The following is a 25,303-nucleotide window of genomic DNA, read 5'->3' on the forward strand; positions in this document are numbered from 1 at the left end:
CTTCATGCTTTTATAGTTCTGGATGGAGAGTCATCACAGAAAAAAGTTGTCTGCACCCATGTCTGTGGAACTATCATATGGAGCACATTTTAATTTAAATTTAAGATAAACAGAATTGCCTTCTTAGCAGTGAAGCACATTCTGCTCAACATACCTGTTTTCTTAGTCATGAAATCTGAAGAGATTAGTATTACACATTTGGCTCTTCCTAACCACAAGGGATTGCCAGATGGCAAAGGGAATGGACTGGAGAGGGCATTATGGAGACATTTCTGCTTCAGAGGCAGAAGCAAAATCTCATTCCCTAAGAAGGTGCAGGAAGTTCCTTATTCCAAATTCCAAAACAAATTGCATCAGTAAAGGGCTTGCTTTGAACATACAAAAATCTGAGTTAAGGGGATGGAGCTGTGGCTCAGTGGTTAAGAGCATTGGCTGTTCTTGCAGAATACCTGGGTTCGATTCCCAGCATGTTGCAGCCAATAATCTTCTGTAACTCCAGTTTCAGGGGCTCTAATACCTTTTTCTGACCTCTTCAGGTACCACACATGTACATGGTATACACACACACACACACACACACACACATAGAAGCCTGGATGCATGCACATACACTCTCTCTAAATATCCTGAAAAATCACACATACACTCTCTAAATATTCTTCTAAAAAATCAGTCACAAAAATGAATATTATTGCACAACAAATACATGTTAATTCATGCCTGCTAAAATTTCTCTCCCAGATTAATAGTAGGAAAATAGTTGAATCTCACTGTAGAGTAGTAGATTAAATCTCTCTGTGTGTGTATATTGCAAATACATCATATATATCTCTGTTTCTATGAGATCATGTGTGCCTATATCTGTGTGTCTCTGTGTGTGCATACGTGTTTGTGTGTACGTCTGTGTGTATGTATGTGTCTCTGGATGTATGTGTCTCTGTGTCTGAGTGGCATACACATAGAATAGAGAGGCCCAAGGAGCCAGAGAAGCGGTATAACTCACAGCTTCCCTGCATAACGGATAGCACTCTGTGCGCTGAGAAATCAGAGCAGGAAGGCTGCCCTAGGGACACAGAGGAGAAGATGAGGTAAAGGAAATGGAAAATCAATATCCCATAGCTCTCATGGGGTACTCAGATGGAAGCAGGAGAAGAGGCAAGTCTAAAACAAATAGGAAAAACAGAGGACAGTGTTCTAACCCACACGACCCTCACCGGGTGCCCTGGTTCTGAATAACATCCAGTACAGTAAATGAGAGGTTCCCTAGAGAGAGTCTAGAATTGTAGTGTCTCTGCACAACACTGTTACATTTAGTGGCTGTGGTAAGGAGGAATTTGTCTAAAATACAGTCTTCTGAGTAGGTCTGAGGAGTGCTGTACTCAGGGCTTAATGCACACAGTGAATGAAGAGATGGCTCAAAGGTTAAAAGCACTTGCTGCACTTGAAGAGTACAGTTCCTCGATCCCCTGCTGTGACTCACAACCATCTGTAACTCCAGTTCTAGGGGATCCAGCATCCTCTTCTGGTGACTGTGGGTACCAAAGACATGGGTAGTGAACATATATACAGGGAGGCAAACACTCAAACACATAAAATAATCTTAAACAGTGAAACACACACATACATGAGCGCACGCATGCACTCACACACAAACTTGGGGAGGAAAAGGTAAGTTCCAAGAATGATGGGTCCAGGAATTGAGAGACAGCCTCCTTTGTAAACAAGCCTTGCTGACCCTGAGAAGCTGGCTGCCAGGGTTGCAGATCTCAGCTTTCTCCAGGTCTGATTCTTTCAGGGCCAGAAGATGCTGTTTCTCTTCATGGAGGAGGCAGGGAAAATAACTTGAAGACTGCCCTTGGCTATCCCAGACCTTAGCTGAGCGTCGAAGATATCTGCATTCAAAGATATTTAGAACAGTTTGTAGAACAGTTTTTCTGTAATATACTAGCAACCATATTTCCATGTCTGAAGGAATTTGAGCCTTGGACTGAGCCCAAGCCATAAGGCAAGCAGGGAAAGAACTCTCAGGGCAAAGGGGCTTTTCTTCCTCCCCTTTCCTTTAACGTAAACTAACCAGTTCCAGCCCTAAGATCAGTCCCCGAAGTATCACCCCCCAATGCCAACCATTTTCATTAGACAGGAGAGAGGACTTTACTGTAATTTAACAGACAAGAATGTGAACAGACAGATAGTGGATGAAAAGGTGCAGAGAAACAAACAGTCCAGAAGGCGACAACTGGCCTGGGAGGTGAAGACAGTTCTACAAGAGCGCTGAAGTATAACAGGTGGGGATAAGTACGGACTACAGGTTAGAGTCCAGGAACAGAGAGAGGATAAGGAAGCTCTGGCTCAGGAAACTAGGAAGAGAGAAAAGTTGAGCTGGCTTTGCCCCAGCTGTATTCTCAATGATACTGGAGACATCAAAGGAAAACAACTGAATTTTCAACATGGTCCCAGCTCTCCCGGAAGGATGTTCAGCTCTGTGGTCCCAGCAGTTTTCTCCAAAGCCCCTTGCTAAGCCTACTGTGCTTAGCATCCAGTGCTTAGGACCCATTTTTTATTTCCTGAGCAACCATGGATACACTCTTCTAGATTCCTTCATCTTGGTGACCTCATCTCAGAGATGAAACCTGATCGACTTTCCCCACAAGCTTCAGGGACCAAAGGGAGAAAAGGCGATGCAAACTGAACTTCAGAACTACCTTTGTGGGCAACAAAGTAAAGAAATAGTGAGAAAAGGCCCCAGTCTCCCTTGAAACTCGGTTTAATGGAGGGAAGAGTTGCTTGTTCTTAACCGTACAGACAAGAGGTACCCTAGACAGGGGGATCCATCCACACATTGCAAGGGAAGGAGGTGTGGCAATCTGAGGTTTTCAGGCTTCTCTCAAGAATGAGATTGTAAAGATGAAGGGATCTGCTTGGAACCAGCAGAAAGTGTGGCTTTCTCCCTCCCACCCATTCCCAAGTGACCCAAGCTTGAACCTTGATGTCACTTTCAAATACATTTTCTTTCTTACATAGCTCTTATCAACTATCTCATTCCATCCCCAAGTTAGACATGCCTTCACCACTGCAGGCCTAGGCTCCACAGACCCCACAGACTTGGCATTCCTACTAGATTAACCTCTAAGGTTTTGAGCATTCCAACCTGTGGGACTTGTGGCCTTCTTTGGGGCCTATGAGGAGAGAGTTTTCTTTGCCTGTTAGAAAAGATATTGGTATCCACTATAGAATTTTCCTCATAACAGATGCTTAATGTGCATATTTATGTACAGTAAATGCATTATTGCCATGAATAAAACAGTTTCTCATAATTACTAGCAGGGAAATATGCATTTAAATATAGTTTTGGGGTTTCATGGGAATTCAGTGAGGTCTAGGCAACTTCCATTCTCAAAATCATCCATTTATTAAAATCCATAGAAATAACTATAAGAATAATGCAAAATCTTTTGTTCTCAGTACCAGAACAGGACTCACTAGAAGCATGCCACTTAGAGCTGGGGATACAATGCCGTGGTAGAGCATTTGCCTAGCATGTGTGAGACTCTCGGTTCGATTCCAGCCATGAAAATAAGAACGTTACATAGAGTCATGACAGCGTCAGTCTCAGTACTCTTTTCTGGGGTTGTCGCCAATAAAGGGGTCCAACTGTGAAGGTTCAGGGTTATCTTCATCTTTAATCCCCGCAGGGCATTTCTAAGGCTCTATGGATTGCTTACTTCAGACATAAATTCAAAGGTCGACATGGAAGGCTTCTAATAAGCAGAAGCCTGAGGTGAATGACCAGCTCACACCACGAAAGGCCCTACGTAATCTCTGCTTCTGACCTTTGTCATCCTTGTCAGAGAAATGTGGGTGGTTGCTGGCCTGTGTATTCTGTCAGCCATTCTTAGAAGAAGGTCTGCTATTCCTAGAGCTGTACCAGGGACTAGACATAGAAAAAGAAACAAAACAGATATGGTTTGTGCTCACAGAGGAAAGATGGGTGATAAAGAAACAAATGACAACTTGGAAATAGAGTTGAATGTCATGAAGGAGCAAAAACAAAACATGTGAAGCTGGAGTGGGAGGCAGCAGAGAGAATATATCCTTCAGGTGGGTGCCTGAGCCTCCTGAACAGGGATGGTTAAGCTGGGACACTAACACTGGCATGGACGGTAAGGATAAGAGGAAAAGCACCAGTGGCTGAGGGAACAGCGTGTGCCAGGGACTCTAGGCAAGAACAGGCTCAGATACCACAGGGAACTGGGGAGGCATGTGTAGCTGACAGCACTGAGCTTTCTACTGGGCCCTAGTGAACAGTAACCTCCAGCGTTGTGCTTCACGGTGGCCCTGGCAGGAGGAAGCAGGACCTTCACAGATCTGATGAGGAGTTGTGGTGTGACCAGTTCTGTTCTAAAGGCGAAGTGTTAGTCAAGCAAGGAAAGTGAGCAGATCGCATTTGGGTTTCCTCTACTTTGGGGATCCAGGAAGTTTCATATATTCAAGCTTTCCTAGAAAGCTTTGATCTAACAATTCTGAGAAAAGTAAGATGTCCACATTCCCAAAATATTATTAGGTCAATACTTCAAGGAAGGCATCACGCAGATGGAAAAAATTAACAGAATTTTGGTTGTTGCAGCAGTAACTGAATTAACCAGACACAGCATTTTAACAAGTTTGGCCTTGGCTGTCCTGGATCTCACTGTAGACCAGGCTGGCCTGGAACTCATAGAGAACCACCTGCCTCTGCCTCCCAAGTGCTGGGATTAAAGGGGTATGCCAACACTGCCTGGCTGACACTCTTAGAAGATAAAAGCATAGTTCATCTTTAGACAACGAGGTGAGTCCAACATTCCCAGGGAGAAGAGGCCAGGTAAAGTGGCGATTTCCTATGTAAATGCTACAGCAGAAGCTATGGCAACCATGGCAACATGGAGGGTACCATGAACACTGTGTGTACTGGGCCTTGGAGCTGTCCTGGAAACCATGGGAGAAGGCAAAGGGGGTCAAAAACAGGAAAAGAAGAAGATTCTGAGCCATCCTAGCAGAACCTACCCCTATCCCTACAACATGGTACTTCACAGAATGTTACAAATGGTTTAGAAGGTTTCATAAGCAGCTCAGTGAGAAGACAACCCTAGCATTTCCAAGCTCCTGTGGTCCGCAGAGCCGTAAAAAAACACCAATCTTTTGAATGAAGGAAGGAAATTTCATTCATTTTCCATTTTGTCAGTAAAAAGTGTGTGTGTGTGTGTGTGTGTGTGTGTGTGTGTTGTAGAGTACTTCCTTTAAGCACATACAGACATCATCTTCAGCAGAGTAGATATGACTAGTAGATAAGGACCCCTAAAATCCAGCTTGTTAACTACTGGGGCTCCATCACAGGAGAAGATACAGAGGGTCTTTGAACCCTAAGAGGTTCCTGCTTCTCCCTCTGCATCTTCTGGCCATCTGTATGCAATTCTAACCTAATTCCACATGGCCTCAAGGTCCTAGGAAGTATTAGAGAATTTAGCCTGTGGCAGGTTAACTGAAGCAATGGAACTATAACCCCTCTATGTAGTTATGGGAAGTTACTGTCCATGCTAAAGTGAGATTTTCTGCTGGTGTGGCTGCTTTGGGGTCACTCATGCTCCTATAAGTAAACTCATTGGTTCCTCAAGTTAGACACTGACAGAATGATACCTTGGTTCTCCACAAGTAAAGTTTGTGTTTTCTCTCTCTCCCTCTCTCTCTCTCTCTCTCTCTCTCTCTCTCTCTCTCTCTCTCTCTGTGTGTGTGTACCACTTTCTTTTTTAAAATAAAAATTATTAACATTTTTTCCTTTATTTTATATACTGACAAGTTTCCCCTCCCTCCTCTCCTCCCATCCCCCCTCCTTCTCATCTACCCCCTCCCTATCCTCCCAGTCCTCCTCCGTCTCCATTCAGAAAGGAGCAGGCCTCCCATGGGCTTGAACAAAGCATGACACATCAAGTCGATGTAGGACTGAGCCCCTCCCCCTCTGTAAAGGCTGTACAAGCTAATCCAGCATGGGAAACATGTTCTCATAAGACAGCAAAGTGCCACGGACAGGTCCTGATCTCACTGCTAGGAGCCTCACAAACAGACCAAGCTACACGACTGTCACAAACTGCAGGGGGCCTAGGTTGGTCCCACACAGGCTCCCTAGCTGTTGATTCAGAGTCCTTGTGCTTCCTGGAGCTCAGATGTGCACATTCTTAAAAACAATTGCTAATAAATTTGAGGATCACTGCTAGACAAAGGCACATTTCCAGGAAGAACGCAAGGAACTAGATCAGTCGTAATTTAGGTATGAATGTTTTAAATGCATAACAATGCAAATTCTTAATACTGGGTCAAATGTAGCCGAAAAGCGTTTAGATTGCTGATGGCAGCTCAGCTGTTATTGAACCCAGTTTTCACTGTTTGAAGGATAATTTAATTGCTTATCTTCAAATCTAAAATAATCTGAATATAAAATGCATTTTATAGGGATTAATCTTTTGTTCTTCTTTTTTAATTTCTTCTACTGAGTTTCCACAGATCTATGGTGATGCTAACAATGGGTTTCCTCTTTTAAATACACCTCTTTATCCAGTCTATCTAATTATTTTTAGGATAAACACTGTGATAATTCCAGGGATATCACTGATAACAGCTTGTTAGTTATAGGGCACTATGTACAGATCAAATCCATTAGGAACATTTTTATCACTCTGTGTCTCAGGGAAACCAGGCAGGAGCAATTGCATGAGTAGTGACCCACATGACCAGCTCCAGGTCTCAGGGACACTAAAAAGATCTTATTATAAGTCTGTCCCACTGTATGAACTCCATGGTGATATCAACTCTATCTGTCTGAAGAGAAATCCTTGTGAGGAAGTCTGAGATTTTCCTGAAATCAAGAGGAAAACACAGCAGCTTCTTTAAAGAGGACTATTTTAAGTTTTGGTTTTTGATACAAAACTGGAAATAATGCTAGAATAAGTTCCTGGGGGAAAAATCAGACTATAAACTGTCATATTCTACCACACTTAATGTGAGTGAGTACAGTCTCTAGGATAAACTTCATTATCATTCATATTTCTAGAGAACAGAAAGAACTTTTAAAAAACATTCCAAACTATATTCATATTTTCAAAAAATAACTGCACATGTTATTCCCCTGGCTATCACTCGAGCAAATATTTTACTGTTTTGTTTTTTTTTAAAAAAAAGGCTGATTCCCATGTCTTCTTTCCTAAAATCCCTTATTAAAAATGAGGTTTCCTATGTAGTCACTAGAACTGGTTACCTTTGCACAACTTTGGCATTTGGAAGAGGAACGCCTCAACCTCAGCATCTCGGCAGAGTTGTGTGAAAACAGCGACATGGAAGGCTAAGTGACGGTGCTACCAGTGCACATCTGTGCAAGTGTGTGCCACCCTTTCGTATCAAAACCACTCCTATGTCGGTATTTCTACTATCCTTCTATTACAGAAGCCGAAATGGACACACACGAAGGCTACACAATTCGTTCAATACCACAACAAATGTAAATAAAGCAGCTCTTTACATGCCAGAGTCCACAGGGTTTTAATCAGTATACTCTTGCTATCCACTGCTGAGGAATGCACAGCATGCAGACAATAGGATCCCCATTCCCAGCAGTCTGCAACTGTTAGAAAGCCTGGGGGTGGACAAGACTTAACTGTGGCATCTAAAGTCAGCCTATTGTGAATACTAGCATAGGTCAGAAGTCACAGTGAGTCAATTTTATGGCTTTAGGAGGACACCATATGAAAAATACCCAACAGCTCAGACTCTAGTGCCCAAATTCTGATCTGGGTACATGATAATATACATCCTCCTTAATTCTAAATTTCCCTTACTGAAAAATTAAAATAACAGTACCCATGTTAGAACTGTTTATAAAAATAATAAGTATACGACATGGGAGTAATGTCAAGCATTACTTTTATGGATTCCATGGAAACGAAGTAGAGCTCTAGCTCAGCAGGAGCCACAGAGTTGCACTGTTTTCATGTTTCTGAGACTGAGTGGACATCTCGATGATTACTGGACCCTCAGCTAGTCAGGCAAAACATGGGGAGGTGGGGTGGTCCTTGCCTTGCATTCATAAAGGAAGGGGCATTACTGACCGAGCTGATGGCGTTGGCTCTGTGACTTGTCGCTGAACACGGATGGCATGGGCACAGTTCTCCTGGTCACCCGGCTGGGTGGAAAGGGGAATGTCGGGGGAAGTGTGGCTGATCTTCATGGAGGAGTCAGGGCAGGGTGTGGCTGGGTCTAGGAAGTCCTCGCTGTTCTCCTGCTCATTGGTCTCTGTGTCTGTGTAGTTAAGAGGCTCTTGGTTGTTGTCTTTGCCACCAGAGAACAGGCCTCGCTCTCGCCATGGAACCCAGCACAGTTTCCAAGACACGAAGAGAGAGACACCAAAGAGGGCAAGACCACAGGCGGTAACCACAAGGGTTAGCAGGCTCACAGAGATATCTGCAAAGAAGAAATGGAAAAAGTCAGTCAGTGCAATGATGGCTCTCAGGGCTGCACACTGTGCAGTCCAGGCAGAAGGACCATCTCGTCCACTCATTCTAAAGGATCCAACTCTGAAGGCCAGGCTGGGAGACGCTGCAGTGTTACCTGACAATGAGGATGTAGATACAAACCAGAGGATCCAAGGTCAAAAGGAGAAAGAAGATAACACTGTGCATGCAAATTGAGTTTAGAAACAACACGTGTTTAAGGAGACCGAGTGGCCCTGCAGGTTGCATAAGACTATCTTCCAGGAAACAACTATCACTAAGGTTTTCTGAGTGTGGAACTATTAACTGTCTTTTAGATTTACCCTGTCATCTCAATGATCCATACAATTTAGGAATTAAACCACACGTATTTTTCTATTAAGTTTCTAAGGGCCATGGTTAGTGTGTTTTGTAGCAACAAAAACACCTACCACTTAGGTCTTCAGAACTTAGAATGTCACAGTTTTGAGTGTCCCCAGAAGTAAAGCCTGGGACATCTATTCAAGAGCAGGAACTTGGGCTGGAGAGATGGCTCAGAGGTTAAGAGCACTGGCTGCTCTTCCAGAGGTCCTGAGTTCAATTCCCAGCAACCACATGGTGGCTCACAACCATCTGTAATGAGATCTGGCGCCCTCTTCTGGCATGCAGGCATATATTGAGGCAGAATGTTGTATACATAATAAATAAATAAACATTTTAAAAAAAAACCAGGAACTTTTCTTAGAAGGAAAAAAAACAAACCACAGACAGACCAAGTTGGGGACCTAGTATGCTGTGCAACTTCAATCCAGTTATCAGAGCGGTAGTTACAGGCTAAGCTGCTGAAGATCCTGAGCTTCTCCACCACTCCTGTTAGTCACTAACTTCAGGAAAGTTCTAAAGAACATTCCATACCAGCACTTCAGCATACAGCCTAGGAAGAAGAAGGGGCTTCAATGGCCAGAAGAAAATCCCACACTGAACCCAAAGCTGAAACCACAGTAGAGGTCTGCAGGCATGCCACAAAGGGACAAGGGCAAGGGGACACAGCCGAGAATGATGGCAACTGTATGTGGACCACAGGTCCCATGGCCTCACAGTATTCTACAGCCATGCTCACACCTTTAATGGCAAAACGTAGTCTCTCCCAGTTTCCTATCTCAAGGTCAGGTCAGAGAGACTGCATCAGGAACCTGATGTCATCCGACACCACACTTTAAAGGATGCTCCCACATGTTCATTGTGTTGCCCCACCCCGCAGGACTCTCCCCAGGTTTTGTCTCTACCAGGCATTTTTTTAAAACTGTGCTGCTCCCTTACAGTATTCTGAACGCCTATTATGTCACAGACAGTAAGCTACATTTTGGAGACACAGTAAGATAATAGTCTTCATACCTTCATAGGTATTCTGGAGAAATTTTAAAAAATTAATACCCATAAGTGTTCAATGATTTGTGACAGTCATATCCCTGCTAAACCATGTAGGATCTACACCACTTACCCACTGAATAAAGCCGACCAACCACCAGCCATGATTTCCTCATGACTTTGATTGTTCTTATGAAATAATAATCATTTTGTCATGAAAATTGCTCTTGAAAGGAGCAAGCTGCCAGACTGCTGATGGATCAAATGGATACCCCTATGCCTCCCATCAATCTTTGTTGTGGTCAAACAATATTACATTTCTGCTTATAACACTGGGATTCCTGTTTCTGTTCATCAACTGGGCTCAAAATCTCACTGAAACAAGATACACAATTTTCTACGAGGAATAGCATCACCACTGAGTAACATGAAGGAATTTCTTGAGTTGCTGCAGAAAAGCCAATCAGTAGTGAACACTTCAAACCAACCGGTGAAGGGACACTAATCAAACCAAAAATGAAAAATCCCAGGCACAGGGCTAGGGAAGTAGCTTAGATGGCAGAATGCGTGCCCAGCATGCAGGTGGTCCAGCACTGGATTCCCAGCACTGCATGGATCAAACATAGTGGCACATGCCTGTAATCCCACAACTGGGAGGTAGAGTCAGCAGTACCAGGATTTCAATGTCATCCCTGGTATAACAGTGACTTCAAGAATGGTTTGGGTTGCTGCAAACATTCTCTCTATCACACACAAAAGTTCCCAGGTAAGAAGTGGGGAGAGTAGGTTGCACAGTTGATAGAGGCAAAAAAAAGTTACCTTGTTTCATAGATCCCCAACATGGTTGGGGTGCTGAAGAAAAGGTGTGACCTCAGGCTCCACTTGGCTATGACATTTCACATAGTGAAGTGAAGTCTCTGTTGGTGCAGACGTCTACAACAGCTGGCTGGGGTCACACTTACAGGCATAGCAAACATCAAACCCCAGCCCCCGTAGGAGAATCTGAACACAAACCAGGCTACACATACAGTGGGATTCCCTTGACAGTCTATACTCCATATGCAGCCAGAACTCCTTCATTAACAACTGCAGCTTTGTTTTGACAAACACCGCCAGGAGAGCAGCTGCAAAGGCTGGGGGAGGGGGACGGTAGGAGACAGTGGGGTTAGGACTGTGAGGTGGTCACTGTGTGTTATTTACTGATCACTCTCCCATGTCATAACACTCTCCTCAACGGAGCTGGTTAAAATCACAATTCTCTGTTGGTCTGGGACACTGACTTGTTCCATTGTTGCCAATGGAAGATGAGTCAATACAATTACCAACCTCAGACTGGAGGTTCTTTTGACAGTAAGAGCGAGCCCTCATGTCAAGGCTGATCTTCAAGCCTTTGCACCCTAAAAAAATGATTTATGGAACAAGCACCAAGTCTAGAAGGAGGAATAAATTTAACTCAGACTCACAACCTGTGACACAGTTACAAGTGAGGCACAGATGCATGAGCGAAACCTACAGAGTTGGCGTTTAGAGTCTCTGTGATTTTAAAAGGGTTTGCTGTCGGGGCAAAAGAGCTGGCTAATGTATACGACCATATAAATTACCGGCAGGAGCTGGGATGCTTTGAAGAAAAACAAAATGTTTTCTCATAATAACTAAATGGGGTTAAGATCGTTAACCCCGGATTGTTACTAAGACATACGGTTATCTGGACTTAGGAATTTAATGTGGTGCTGGAGAAATGGCTCAACAATTAAGAATGCTTGCTCTGCAATCGTGAGGACAAGATTTTGGATCTCATCACAAATGTTAAATCCAGGCATTCTATGCACAGCTCTGATCCAGCTTTGAGTGGGGAGAAATGGGAGACTCACTGGGGCTTCCTGGCTTGCTGAGGAAACACGATACCCAGGTTTGCGGAGACACTGCCACAAAGGAATAGATAGAGGGTAAAAGGGGAGAAGACATGACACCTTATGGTCTCTGTCCACATGAACAGGTATGCATATAAATGCATACAATCATACACACAGAGATAAAGATTAAAGACTGAACTGAACATGACAGGCCAGGTATAGTGATTAATACATCTACTTTCTGCACTCAGGAAGCAGAAGCAAGAGAAACATCATAGTTACACATCACCCTGGTCTACATGGCAGGTTTCAGGGCAACCAGGGCTACATAGTGAGTTATTATCTAAAAATAAAAAAATAAATAATAAATCCCACGTGAGCTCACTTGCCTTAGTACACTTCCTCTCAGGACTCCACTGGGCACACACAACCTGTGGAAGAGCACGGAGCCTGACCCATGGTTACTAGGACTCCACTGGGCACACACAACCTGTGGAGCAGCATGGAGCCTGACCCACGGTTACTAGTAATCATCACCCAGTTCATAACAATCCCAGTTTGCTAAATGACATCTAGGCTTTCCTTTTCCAAAAACAAACTTGCTCTTAATTCCAGTCATTGGGGCAAGGATCATGAAAGCAGAGAGCTTTCCTACCTCAACACTGGATGCCAAGCATTTCGAAGAATTCCTGGCCTGAGTACGGAGGTAATGATAGAGTCCATCTTAGGAGAGCTGCATTTTCCGTGCCGACCTTGAATTATGAAAGGATAGGGCTGCAGTCTGTGAACTCAGGTGGTTAGAATCTTTTGTTATTTTGTTTTAGCATTTTAAAATTCTTTAATACAGACTGTATTTGGAACAGTAAACATAAAAAGTAAATGTGAATGGCAGAGTAAACAGAAGACTCAGTAAAAGAAATTACTTCCCCTAAAGAAATGCAAAACCATCTGATTAGATTTTTAAATAAGAAAGGCTCTTTTCTTCAGAATACCCTGCCTTCCTTCTGGTACATTTAGAAGGGGAATCTGGATCCTTGCTTATCTGTGTTTTCTTGAGGTGGCTAGAATCTTATGGATTCACAATCTGATAGGTGTGTGTGTGTGTGTGTGTGTGTGTGTACATAGTTATTGCAACCAATAAGAGTAAAAATTTCATGTTTACACAAAACACCAGGTGAGTGAGCAGTGCTTCAGAACACCTGCCAGAATCCCAGAAAGCACTGGTAGCCTATGCGACCCCACCAGCCTCCAGTCTAGCATTTGAGTGTCTGTTACCTACAGCTCATGTGTCCTCAAGATGCCGTGTTTGTGGTGTTCTCTCCTGCCAAAAAGAAGAACAAAACACTAACTCCACTCCCATTTCTTAATAACTTGACCTGGGCAAAGGGGTGTAGGGTTGAGAAGTCAGTCTAGAATCCCTGAATATTTTTAAAGAGATAATTTATTTCTTAAAGGTAGCTGGTAGGTATGTGATCATTTGCTTTATAACCTTCAAATTCCATATATATTCAATACACATACTCAGTAGCATTTATGGCATATTTTAAAGATAGAAAAGAGTAATGATAAAACATACTGACATATATTTCTTAAAGAATAAGAACAGTGTAATCATTTCTTTTGTCCATGGGACAAAAAGTAATTAGATGGTGATTGGGGCTTGGGCAAATGCTACCGTTCCCTGAAGCTGGCAGTGAAACAGGCAGGGGGCTGTTTATTAAAGCATAGCATGAGCTATGTGGCAGTTTCTCGAGGGTGGAGATATAAAGAACAATGCCCTGCAATAGGTCTTCACCATGGCCCTTGGTGTACTATAACGGTGGCCACTGCACACCAGACACAATATTGCAGCACGCATCCCAGCTAGACAATTATAATCCTAAAGGATGGCTGCAAAATTTAATAAGTGGCAAGTACTCCTGACCAATGAAAAAAAGAACTTGTTCATCCACTGGTTATGTATGAACCAAAGAATATCAGCCCTTGTCTTAGTTACTTTTCTGTTTCTGGGATAAGGCAATTTGTAAAAGAAAACATTTAATTTGGCTTATGGTTTTGCAGGATTTAGGATTTAGCCCATGATTCTAGGGAGCAGCTGAGAGCTTACATCTTGATCCTCAAGCAGGAGACTAAGAGAGACACTGGAAATGGCAAAGTCATTTGAAGCCAAAAGCCTGCACCTCATTACACACCTCCTCCAATAAGGCCACGCCTTCTTATCCTTCTCAAAGAGTTCCACCAATGGGTAAGCAAGTATTCAAACATTTGAGCCTATGGGGCTATTCTCATTCCAATCACCACAGGCCAGAAAGAACAATGAATGAAACCAAACAGGAAGATCAACAACTCAAAGGACACCAGCCAAGCTGAGGCCTTAGAACAAATGGCCCATGATGTGAACTGAATTAGAGCCAAAAACAAATTATTTCTGTACTGAGATTTATGAAATAGCAGTGCAGATTAAAAAGCATGGATGCAGCATTAACCAACAAAGAGGACCCATCTGACCTGGGAACAGCATAAGACAATTCCTCAAAGAGAAGACAATGTAGCAACACTACAGCCAAGGAACTTGATTAGAAATAAACTTAAACCAGCAAGAACAAACCTCCCATCTCAGAAACGCAAGCAATGACAGAGGGTGTTTCCCCCTCAAAGATCTAATATTAAAAATTACTGAAAGACTAAGACATAGAAAATGAAGGCAGAAATCAAAGATGGAAGAGGTTTAAGTTCCCTAAAACTGAAGGACAAATGGGAAGAGATCCACCACCAAGCATCTAGAACATGACACTATGATCTTAGATATTTTTATTATGAAATGTAATAAGTAAAGATTAGAGAAAGCCATAAGGTTGAGATAAAAACAACAAAGACACAGGGCTAAAATCATGATGTCTGTGAGTAAACTCCCTGCAGCTCTGCAAACACAAGGACCTGAGTTCAGGTTCCCAGCATACATGTAAAAGCTGGTTGTGAGCATGCACGTCCGTATCCCTAACACTGAGGCGACAGAGGAGAATGTGAGGATAGAATTCCCAGGGCTCACTGGCCAGGGAATCTAATGGAATCTGTGAGCTTGGGGTCAGAAGAGACTCAAAACATAAGGCAGAGGGTGACAGTGAAAGACAAACAAAAATCATCCTATTGTACACACACACACACACACAAACACACACACTAAAACATTAAGAAACTGGAATGATAATCTGACTTACCAGAAACTATATACAACAAGGAAATGCATGCAAGTTTCTGAAAAACAAACAAACAAAAACCTACATTCAATTTAAAATTTCTTACCCCAATATGCTATTGATTAAGTGTGTAGGATTGCAAGAAACATTTTTAGAACTGCCTTGGAACTTTACCTGCTTGAGAACCGCTATCCTGGAACTCACTCTGCAGACCTGGCTGGCCTAGGATTTCGAGATCTGCCTGCTTCTGCCTATGCTTCCTGAGTGCTGGGATTAAAGGTGTGCACCACCACTGTCCAGCTCAGAATCTCCAATTTTAAGAAGGATCTCAAATCTCAGTTGAATCTGATACATGTGGCTTATGGATCACAATTAGTGATTAATACCTACAAATGAATCTTAATCTGTACAAATTAAACCGTGTGTGTGTGCCTGCCTGGGCTCATTTTCAGAACACAAGATGTTTTTCTTACCCTAAACCAGTCATGTCTTTGGGACCTATACAGATAACACCAGGAAATTCTGTTAGGAAATTGGGCCATGGAGAACTTGAAGCCATCACATGGGGCCTTGCAGGGAAAGTGGTAATGTAATGAGATAGAGGAAATGGGCAACACCAGACAGCTCTCAGAGATCAGAGCCAACCAGGACATTCTATATGAAAATGAATCTCTAGAATCACCCAGAAAATTTTATGTGAGAATTCCTCTATCACATCTCTTTCCTGTTGCTACATTTAACATTTCATTATATATGTAAGTTAATACAATGGACTCTTTTCTAACTGTTACAGTTTAAAGAGATAATATTACTGTGAATCTAAAACCCTTCTCAAACACAAGTAAAGAGGAGGAAAAGAAGAAGGGGAGAAGGAGGGCAAATGTGCATTCAAACATCCCAGCCCTCTGGAAATCCCAGTGCAGAGGAACTCAGCTCCATACTGCAGGAGGCTCCAGGGCATCTTCTGAATAGCATGTTGAAAATGACACGTGTCATAGATAACAGGTTAAAATTAAATGCTTTGATGTTAAAATGTTTGAACTTGCCTGGAAAATGCAATTATGCAAAGATATTGCTGTGTAATTAAATTGTAGGCACCCAGCAGGCAGTGATGAGTAGAGCTGCGGGTCACAGTGATGCTGTGTGTCTCTGCAGTGGGTGTGGAGACACACCCTGTAATCTCAGTGCTTGGAAAGCAGAAACTGGGGATTAGAAGTTCAAGACCACCCTCCACTACTTAGTCAGTCTAGGATACACAAGACCCTGACTCAAAGCAAGAACAGCAAAAATGATTTTTCTCTCAACACTGTGTAATCTTAGGACAATTTCTCTATATCTTTATTTGTCATAGCAATATTGTACATCTTGGAGTTGTCTGTAATGAAAGTTCCTGGTGCTCAGGATGGGGTAATAGATCAGTGGATAAGAGCACTTGCTGTGTAAGCAATGGGGCCTGAATTGAAATCCCCAATATCCATGTAAAAAATGTAGGGTATGGCTACACATGGGAAGAACCCCAGTATCATGAAACAAAGAAAGGTGGATCCCGGGAATTCAGGTTCAGTGAGGGACCCTGTCTTAAAGGAACAAAGCAGAGGATGACAAAAGAAAGACACCCTGCTCTGGATTCTATGTGTACACACACCTATGCACTCACATGAATACATCATACAGAAACACAGCACACAACACACACCCACACACTCACATGAATACATCATACAGAAACACAGCACACAACACACACCCACACACTCACATGAATACATCATACAGAAACACAGCACACAACACACACCCACACACTCACATGAATACATCATACAGAAACACAGCACACAACACACACCCACACACTCACATGAATACATCATACAGAAACACAGCACACAACACACACCCACACACTCACATGAATACATCATACAGAAACACAGCACACAACACACACCCACACACTCACATGAATACATCATACAGAAACACAGCACACAACACACACCCACACACTCACATGAATACATCATACAGAAACACAGCATACAACACACACCCACACACTCACATGAATACATCATATAGAAACACAGCACACAACACACACCGAAACTCTTTTTTATAAGTAAACTTATGGATGCTAAATAAGTATAAATTATTTTGTTTTTTAAAATGATGTGTCTAGGATCAGGGTGCTCCGTGGTCATATCTATTACTGTCACAATGAAGTGATCCCTGCAGTTGGACTTTATGAGGTGGTCCAGCTACCAACACACGCTAAGAGCCCGATCAGTGCCTAGTGCATTTAATTTCTGAGGATAAGAGTAGGTACTTCCCTTACAACTGACATATACTAAACACTAAACTGGAAGCTTAAAATAAGATTAGTCCATGTCCTTAAGAAAGTACTAGCCAGGAGGATTCTTGTACTACTATTCCCAATTCAGGGTACTCCTGGATGCTGGAAACTGGGGCATGGAACCAAATCTGGGATTCAGATGACTCCCCAAATCCTAAGGCTGAAGATGGGATCTGGAAGCAGGAATGCTATGGAGCAGCTCTCGAACTGTGCAACAGGCAGACGCTGCTGAGTTTTGACATGGGTGCTTGGAGAGATCTAGGAATGGACTGTTGGGGTGATTCTGACGATATCTGAGAATGGAGAGAGCTGCTCAAAGTCCCTCTTACTGAATCCCCAAGTTGTCATGGATGGATTGTTGACAGGCACATGGAGGTAAAGACTCTTCTCTTGGTGTCTCTGACGGTAACGAAAACTGAGTTTTTAGAACTTAGGTGGTCTTTGCTGCATGGTGTGAAGAACTGGATAAGCTGTGCTCATGTACAATGTTTTTGTGGAAGACAGAATGTGCAAACAACAAAATTTAGTTCCAGTTATTTCTAAGTAATGCATTGAAAGTTGGCGCCTCTTGGGTAAAAACTAAGAGAAACTTCAGTGCTGTGAGAAACTTCAGTGCTGTGAGAAACTTCAGTGCTGTGAGAAACTTCAGTGCTGTGGGACAATGGTCTGTACCCTGTCACTTGTATTTTAAATAAATGCTGATTGGCCAGTAGCCAGGCAGGAAGTAGAGGCAGGGCAATGAGAAAAGGAGAATTCTGGGAAGAGAAAGAGTCAGAATTTGTCACCCAGACACAGAAGAAACCAGACACAGAGCAAGCAAGATGTGACTGTCTCATCAAAAAAGGTACCAAGCCACATGGCTAACACAAACAAGAATTATGGGCTAATATAAGTTATAAGAGTTAATAGGAAAAAAAAAGAATTAATAGGAAGCCTGAGCTAATAGGCCAATCAGTTTGCAATTAATATAGACCTCTGTGTGTTTCTTCGGAACTGAACGGCTGTGGGACTGGGCAGGACAAAAACCTGTCAACATTTCAAAGATGATAGAAATCAATTGAAGACAAATTTATTAAGCAAAAAAAGATAAAACTTAAGTATTTGGAATATTCTTGTTTAAAATAATGCTTTTATTTATTTTTTGAGAATTCTATGCAATGTATTTTGATTATATTCATAGCTTGCCCCCAACTCCTCTTCCACCTCCTTGCCTACCCAACTCCACCTTTTTCATTCTCTTATAACTTTGCTTTTGCAAACCTATCAAGTCCAGTTTCTGCTGACCAACTTCCCTTAGGAGTAGAGTCTGCTTTGGAGTGTGGTTGCTATACTGTGTGTCACTCCACTGAAGAAAGCCATCTACTATCATCAATCAATTATTACTAGCTCCCCAGTTAGGGGCTGGACTTCAGTCTACCTACCATCCTCCACGCTGGGATTTTATCTGTCTTGAGCTTGCCTGGGCCTTGCGACAGCTCTCCCAATCACTGTGAGTTCACATGTGCACTGTACCATCCTGTTATGTCTAGGAAACACTGTTTCTTTAAGTCATCTATGGCCTATGGCTCTTAATAACCTTTTCACCCCTCTTTTGCATAGATCCCTGAGACTTGAGGAGAGTAGTATGAACATCTTATTTCAAAATGAACATTACAATTTCTCCTATTCTCTGAATACTGATTAGTTGTAGGCATCTGTGTTAATTGCCACTTACTGTGGGAAGAAATTTCTTTGATGAGAATTGAAAAATGTAAGTCATTAGGGGGTCACTTTATGTCCACTTAGTGAATAATAGTGGCATGTTGTAATAGGAGCAGAGGGGCTGGGCTGCGTCCCACCACCCGGCTAGCTTATGCCCCGAATAATTACACAGAAACTGCATTCTTTTAAACACTGGTTGGCCCACTAGCTCTAGCCTCTTACGGGCTAATTCTCATATTTTGCCTAACCCATTTCTAATAATCTGCATAGCACCACTAGGTGTGCTTACCGGGAAGATTTTAGCCTATGTCCATCCTGAGTCGGAGCTTCATCGCGTGTGCCCCCAAGAGCTGAGCTATGGAGTCTCTGAGCTCACTTCCTCTTCCTCCCAGTATTGTGTTCTGTTTACTCCACCCACCTATGTTCTAACCAATAAAATGGGCCAAGGCAGTTTCTTTATTTTTTTAACCAATGACCTTCCTCCATCAGTGGCAGGTTTTTCTTCTAGGATCAATGACCTATTTAGCCACGGTTCCACAGCCTCATTCACAGCATCAGGCATAGATTCATCTTGTGGAGAGGGAGGGTCTTAAATCAAATCAAACAACGATCCGTTGTTCCCTTAACATCTATGTCACCATTGCACACAGAGACTAGCACACAGATCATAGGTTTCACAGCTGGGTGAGAAGGGCAATAACTTCTCTGGTAGTGTGCAAAGCACCTTCCAGCACTGTAAATGACAGCCAACAGGGATGAAGCTTAGATTTGAAAAATTCTTAGTCTTGTAGAAAATAAAAAAGCATGTTGAGAGCATAATGGCTGTGGCTAAGTGAGTTGTGAGTAAGGAATTAATAGAGGTGTGAACCAGACTTGAGCAGTGACTTCCGCTGAAGAGGTGACAGCCTAACACAGAAGGAAGACATGGGAAGGAATGATGGAAAGTTATCAGAGTTACGCTCAATGAGATAAGACCATAATGTTCCTGGGCTAAGACTAATAAGCCTAGTTCTACATGTACACACTTCACATATAAGACCAAATTCACAGCATCTGATTATGTTTTCAACAGAATATCAGGAGAAAATAATGGTCAGGGATTCCTACTATAGGCTGTATGCTTTAATTACTGTTTTATTGTTGTGAAGAGAAAGCACAAACAAGGCCGCTTAAAGAAAAAAAGCATTTAATTGGTGCTTGCTTACAGTTTCAGAGGATGAATTCATGACCATCATGACAGGGACTGTGGAAGCAGGCAGGCATGGTGCTGGAGCAGCGGCTGACAGTTTGACATCTAAACCTCAAGCAGGGAGGCAGCAAGCTTGAAACTAGGCCTTCACCCTAGTGACACACATCATAATCCTTCCTAAACATCACTAACTGGGAATCGAACATTCAAATACATGAGCCTATAGGGGCCATTCTCATTCAAACCATCATACATATACATATACAGTGATTAGGAAGGAGCTTTCACATTCTAAGGGACCTAGACCTGACTTTGCACCATTTATCACTGTGACCATGGCTAAGTCTTTGCCTCACTACAGTCTTCTGACCCAGACATGACACTTTTTACATATTCGGTGGCTCTTGTGAAGCCTGGCAACTGTCTTTGGGCTCACAAGACTGCCTCTGTCTAGGACTAAAGTCATCCTAATAGCTCCCATTATAACCATCAGAGTGCTATCCAACTGGAGGCTACAATTTATGGCCATTCCTGCTTTTTATTCCTGCAGCAGACATGAAATTCTCTTAGCACTAGCTCATGGTGAAAATTGCAAGGATTAAGGAGCATTAACTCAGGCCTGCAGAGGCCCATTATTAAGGTGCTGAGCCAGGTAAACAGAACACGCAGCTGCCTTAACTCTAAGAAGAAACTTGAGTAAAATGAATTAGAACACGGAGCCTAGCAAATAGCATCAACTGCAGTTTTTCTTTTCCTGTCACGAATGCAGAGCATGGTCTCTCTGTAACCAGACCGTGTCCACAGATTCCTTCCTTAGAAGGCTGCCCAAATGATTCTGCCTGTGTAACTAAGCAGCTGGCCTAAAATTAGCACGGGGAGACATATTCTTTTGCACCTTAATTTGCAAAGTGCTGTTTCATGGGTGTGACCAGCTCTTCTTCACACTACCACTGTCACCTCCGCCTCAGCCAAATGAGGCTACACAGGGGCTGCAGGTGCAAGCACTCACAGCTGGGCTGCAGCACCTGTGTTTCTGATGCTCCTCTCAAAGCTTGCTGTACCCAAGCTTTCACTGTCTGCATGACAGGGAGACTCAGTCACCATGGGATGTTTGGCTATTGTGTTTCTATTCTCTCTAGAAATTATTTGATTGAGGGGAAAATCTACTTATATCTTACCACTTACCTAGTTGGAACAAAATGCATGTAGAATCTGCACTTTCTTTTGTTTTTGCTTTTGAGTTTTTGAAACATACACAAGATGTGTAGCTCTGGCTGGCATGGAACTATGTAATCCAGATTTTTTTTTTAATTATTACTCTTTGGATCTCTCACATCATGCTTCCCAATCCCACCCATCCCCCCCCTACCCCAAATAAAATTTAAGAGAAAGGAGAAAAAAAGAAAGGAAGGAAGGAAGGAAGGGAGGAAGGAAGGAAGAAGAAAGGAAGGAAGGAGGAAAGAAAGGAAGGAAGGAAGGAAGGAAGGAGGAAAGAAAGGAAGGAAGGAAGGAAGGAGGAAAGAAAGGAAGGAAGGAAGGAAGGAAGGAGGAAAGAAAGGAAGGAAGGAAGGAGGAAAGAAAGGAAGGAAGGAAGGAAGGAGGAAAGAAAGGAAGGAAGGAAGGAAGGAAGGAGGAAAGAAAGGAAGGAAGGAAGGAAGGAAGGAGGAAAGAAAGGAAGGAAGGAAGGAAGGAAGGAGGAAAGAAAGGAAGGAAGGAAGGAAGGAAGAAGAAAGGAAGGAAGGAAGGAGAAAGGAAGGAAGGAAGGAAGAAGAAAGGAAGGAAGGAAGGAAGGAAGGAAAAATGAAGGGGAACAACTCGAAATGGAAGCTGCAGCACGACAGTGAGTTACAAAGGAAACCCCTTTACTCGCATATTCTAAGTGCAGGCATTTATTGAAAAGAATCTTTGTTCTGGTTCAAGGCCCCTGGTCTCTGCTGCACCATCAATGCTGGGCCCTCACTGAGACCCTTCCTAGACAGCCCTTTGCTGCCCTGTCATGGAGATCCTGCAGCCCTGGGTCCACAGGGCTGACACCGCCCCACCCCACCTCATGCCCAGCAGATCTCAGATGAGATGGATGTTGGTTCTGGGCCTGGGTAGTTGCAGGGTTGTTCAGCCCACCAGTTCTCCTCTGTCTTCTCCACCAGGGTGGGCTCTCAAGGACTGACTTTGATGATTCTCCCTTTGCGGTGATGAGCAGGAGGCAGGGGCAGTTCTCCCACACCTATACCTTCAGGGCCAGCTTTACTGCACCACTGCCCAGCTGAGGTGTAGGGGCCTGCAGCTGATAAGGCGCAGGGGCAGCTTTCCTTCTCCTATGACCTCAGGGACAGATCTCCCTGACAGTATTCAGGCACACCCTGGCACAGTGCATCATGTCCTGTGCCTGCTCATACCTGCCTGTATAGTAGACAGTGCCCTGTCCCTTTAAGAGGCAAGCCCTACATACTCTTTTCTATCTTCTGTTATTCTCTCTCACTCTCCTCCTCTCCCTCCCCTTTCAATGAAAGCTACACTTAAGCTCTGTCTGTATGGGATATTCTGTCACCTGATACAAAGTCCCCTCTCGCTACATCGTAACACTCCCACCTGCCTCAAGCGTTAATGCTGGGTATCTCTTCCCCAGGCATACTGCCACATGGCAGATGAGTAATAGGGACAGCTCTCTCTCCATGCTCACAACCTTAGAGGTGGCTCACCCACATCTCCACCAACATGGTTGGCTCTATTGTGCTGCCTAGGTGAGGTGCAGGGCCTGTTCTCCTGAGTGTTGCAGCTGGTGAAGGGGGGGTAGGGGTGAGCAGGGACAATTCTCCCATCTGCTTCAGGCATTGATGGGTGTGGTAGGGGAGGAGGGGTGTCCAGGCTATTTTTGAATTTGCAATCCATTCTCCTACCTTTGCTGGGATTACAGATTTGTACCACCATGTCCAGTTCCCATGTTTTATGCATATTGGGATTCTGGCATATGTAGAATAAACAGAAACATTCAGATGTGCTAGAATTATTGAAAAAAGTCATTGAAGAAGCTGGGCGGTGGTGGAGCATGCCTTTAATCCCAGCACTCAGGAGGCAGAGACAGGTGGATCTCTGTGAGTTCAAGGCCAGCCTGGTCTAGAAGAGCTAGTTCCAGGACAGGAACCAAAAAGCTATGGAGAAACCATGTCTAGAAAATAAAAATAAAAAAAAAGTCATTGAAGATTGATATGCAGATGATCTGGGACAGAGTAGAACTATCTGCCTGAGGTCTGGCAGGGAACTTGTTGAAAGATAACAGGCAGTGACAAAGTTAGACTGAAGGAGTCAACAACCCTCCTTGGTGTGTTCACAGACAGAAGGTACAGCCCCCCCCCCCCCACACACACACACACCAGAACCCTGCGGTAGTTACCTAGAGACTCAGAGACTGCTGACAGCCTACAGTGTCACCTCTGCCATGGGGGACATTCCTCTTCACCTGGCTGCACACCTGCATCTGCACAGATGCTTCCATTCTGTTTCCCAATGATCCACACCTCCCACTGGACCCTTTTCCAAGCTTTTTAAGTCAAAACCCTTTGCTAGGCCAGATCTTCTCTCACTTTGATCCAATTTTTGCTCAAATTTCTCATCTACACTGGGAAAGAAGACCAAAAGGTTGCTGACAAGCACTGTTCTGAACTAGTATTCGGACATCTCATAGACCAGCGTCTGGGAATTCTTCTTCCCACTAGACTCTGCAGGAGAAGCACGGCTTCCCTCCGTGAACATGATTACTTCTCCTAGCCCTTCACCATTCAGCAACTAAGCGGAGTGCCTGATCACGAACCCCACACTCATCCTGTCTCCCACTCCTATCTGGCATCTGCCCACATGCACAGGACAAGGTGCAACACTGGGAAGTTGGTTTGGGCTTTAGATCCCAGCACTAAGCAGACTTTCTCTTTGAGTCCTTCATCAGACGTGGCTGAACCCCCATCAAAACAGAGACTTGCCCTTGAGGCATCCGGCCTGGCTGAAAGCAGACTATGCCTTGGCTTTCAGTTGCCAGGGCCTATGCTGGTGTGGCTGGAGGTCTCAGAAGCTTCTATTCATATGAATGGAGTGCTGTAGGGAGGGAAGTTATGAGGAAACAACCTAGAGACTGAGTGCAGACTTGTCTTCCGCTGACTTGACTTAAGCACATGCTGCTCCTAATCCTTTCGAGAGCACAGTTCCTGGTGAGTCCCAGGAAACTTTAGAGACAATGAGCCATGGATTTTATGTGTAACTATCTGAAGGTTATTTAGGCTCTAGCCACCTCACAGTTCTGGTTTCAAAATATTGTATCCTTTTAAATTAGGAACTTAAAAAATATCCTATGGTCACATAATTCCTCATTTGCACATGACATTCTTTATTGTCAAAGGCCCTCTTTTAACACTTGCTTATGAAACCCTGTCCTCACCTCTTTCAATGGGGGACACTCGAAATCCCGCCTTCCCGAATGCACTGGTCTCCATTCTCTGCACTGCTTTCAGTTACTCTAGCCTGACCCTTACGAATTATATCCGAGGCTTCCCATGCCTTTTGCTTCAATCGATTTTAGCCAATAGGAAGTTCCAATGGAAAACTAGATGGTGGGGGACAGGCCCGCTAAGGCATTTGATCCCTCGGCTGTCTTCTTGTTGCCAGCATGTCATGTGTGTCCTTATGCTCAAGCCATAGCTCTTCTTCTAGGTCCTTCTCAATCCACAGGTTGATGACAGCTCCCTTCTGTTACTGGCCCTAGCGTATGCATTGTCTCTCAATGGTTTCCTTGAACGCTGACCTTAATACTGAAGAGAATCCTGGTTTTTAATTGATCATGCTGCCTGCTTCCACTAGGACCCAGACTAATTCACTGTAGAACTGGTGATTTTCTATCCCCAGCCTGGCCCTAGCTCTGGATGCCTGGATAACATCAAGAAAAATTATCTGACAAAGACAGAGATGAACACAGGGGGATTATTTGGATGAGACTTAGGGAAGAACAGGAATCAGCAGTGGAAGCACTCTGGTCATGTCTTCCACATAGATGATTCTAGAGTTTTTCACACATGCTCAACCCTCAATGGGCCATTTTTAAATAGACGACTTTTCCTCACTCTGCTTATTAGCACAAAAGGTACCTCTAGGGGCCAGAGGTGAGG

The 25,303-nt window shown here is 43.6% G+C and overlaps 1 protein-coding gene across 1 annotated transcript in view; it reads right to left on the reverse strand.

Moving 5' to 3' along the window:
• Syt9 (synaptotagmin 9) overlaps positions 1-25,303 on the reverse strand; it is a 169,128-nt gene that overhangs the window by 108,890 nt on the left and 34,935 nt on the right. Inside the window, exon 2 of the mRNA XM_041667247.1 lies at positions 8,130-8,481. Coding sequence (XP_041523181.1) covers positions 8,130-8,481 — 352 coding nt within the window. The remainder of the gene's footprint in view (positions 1-8,129; positions 8,482-25,303) is intronic.

Source organism: Microtus oregoni, unplaced genomic scaffold (genome assembly GCF_018167655.1).
Source record: "Microtus oregoni isolate MIOR12 unplaced genomic scaffold, Mior012 000016F_ref0000370, whole genome shotgun sequence".
In the NCBI taxonomy this organism is placed as follows: domain Eukaryota; kingdom Metazoa; phylum Chordata; class Mammalia; order Rodentia; family Cricetidae; genus Microtus; species Microtus oregoni.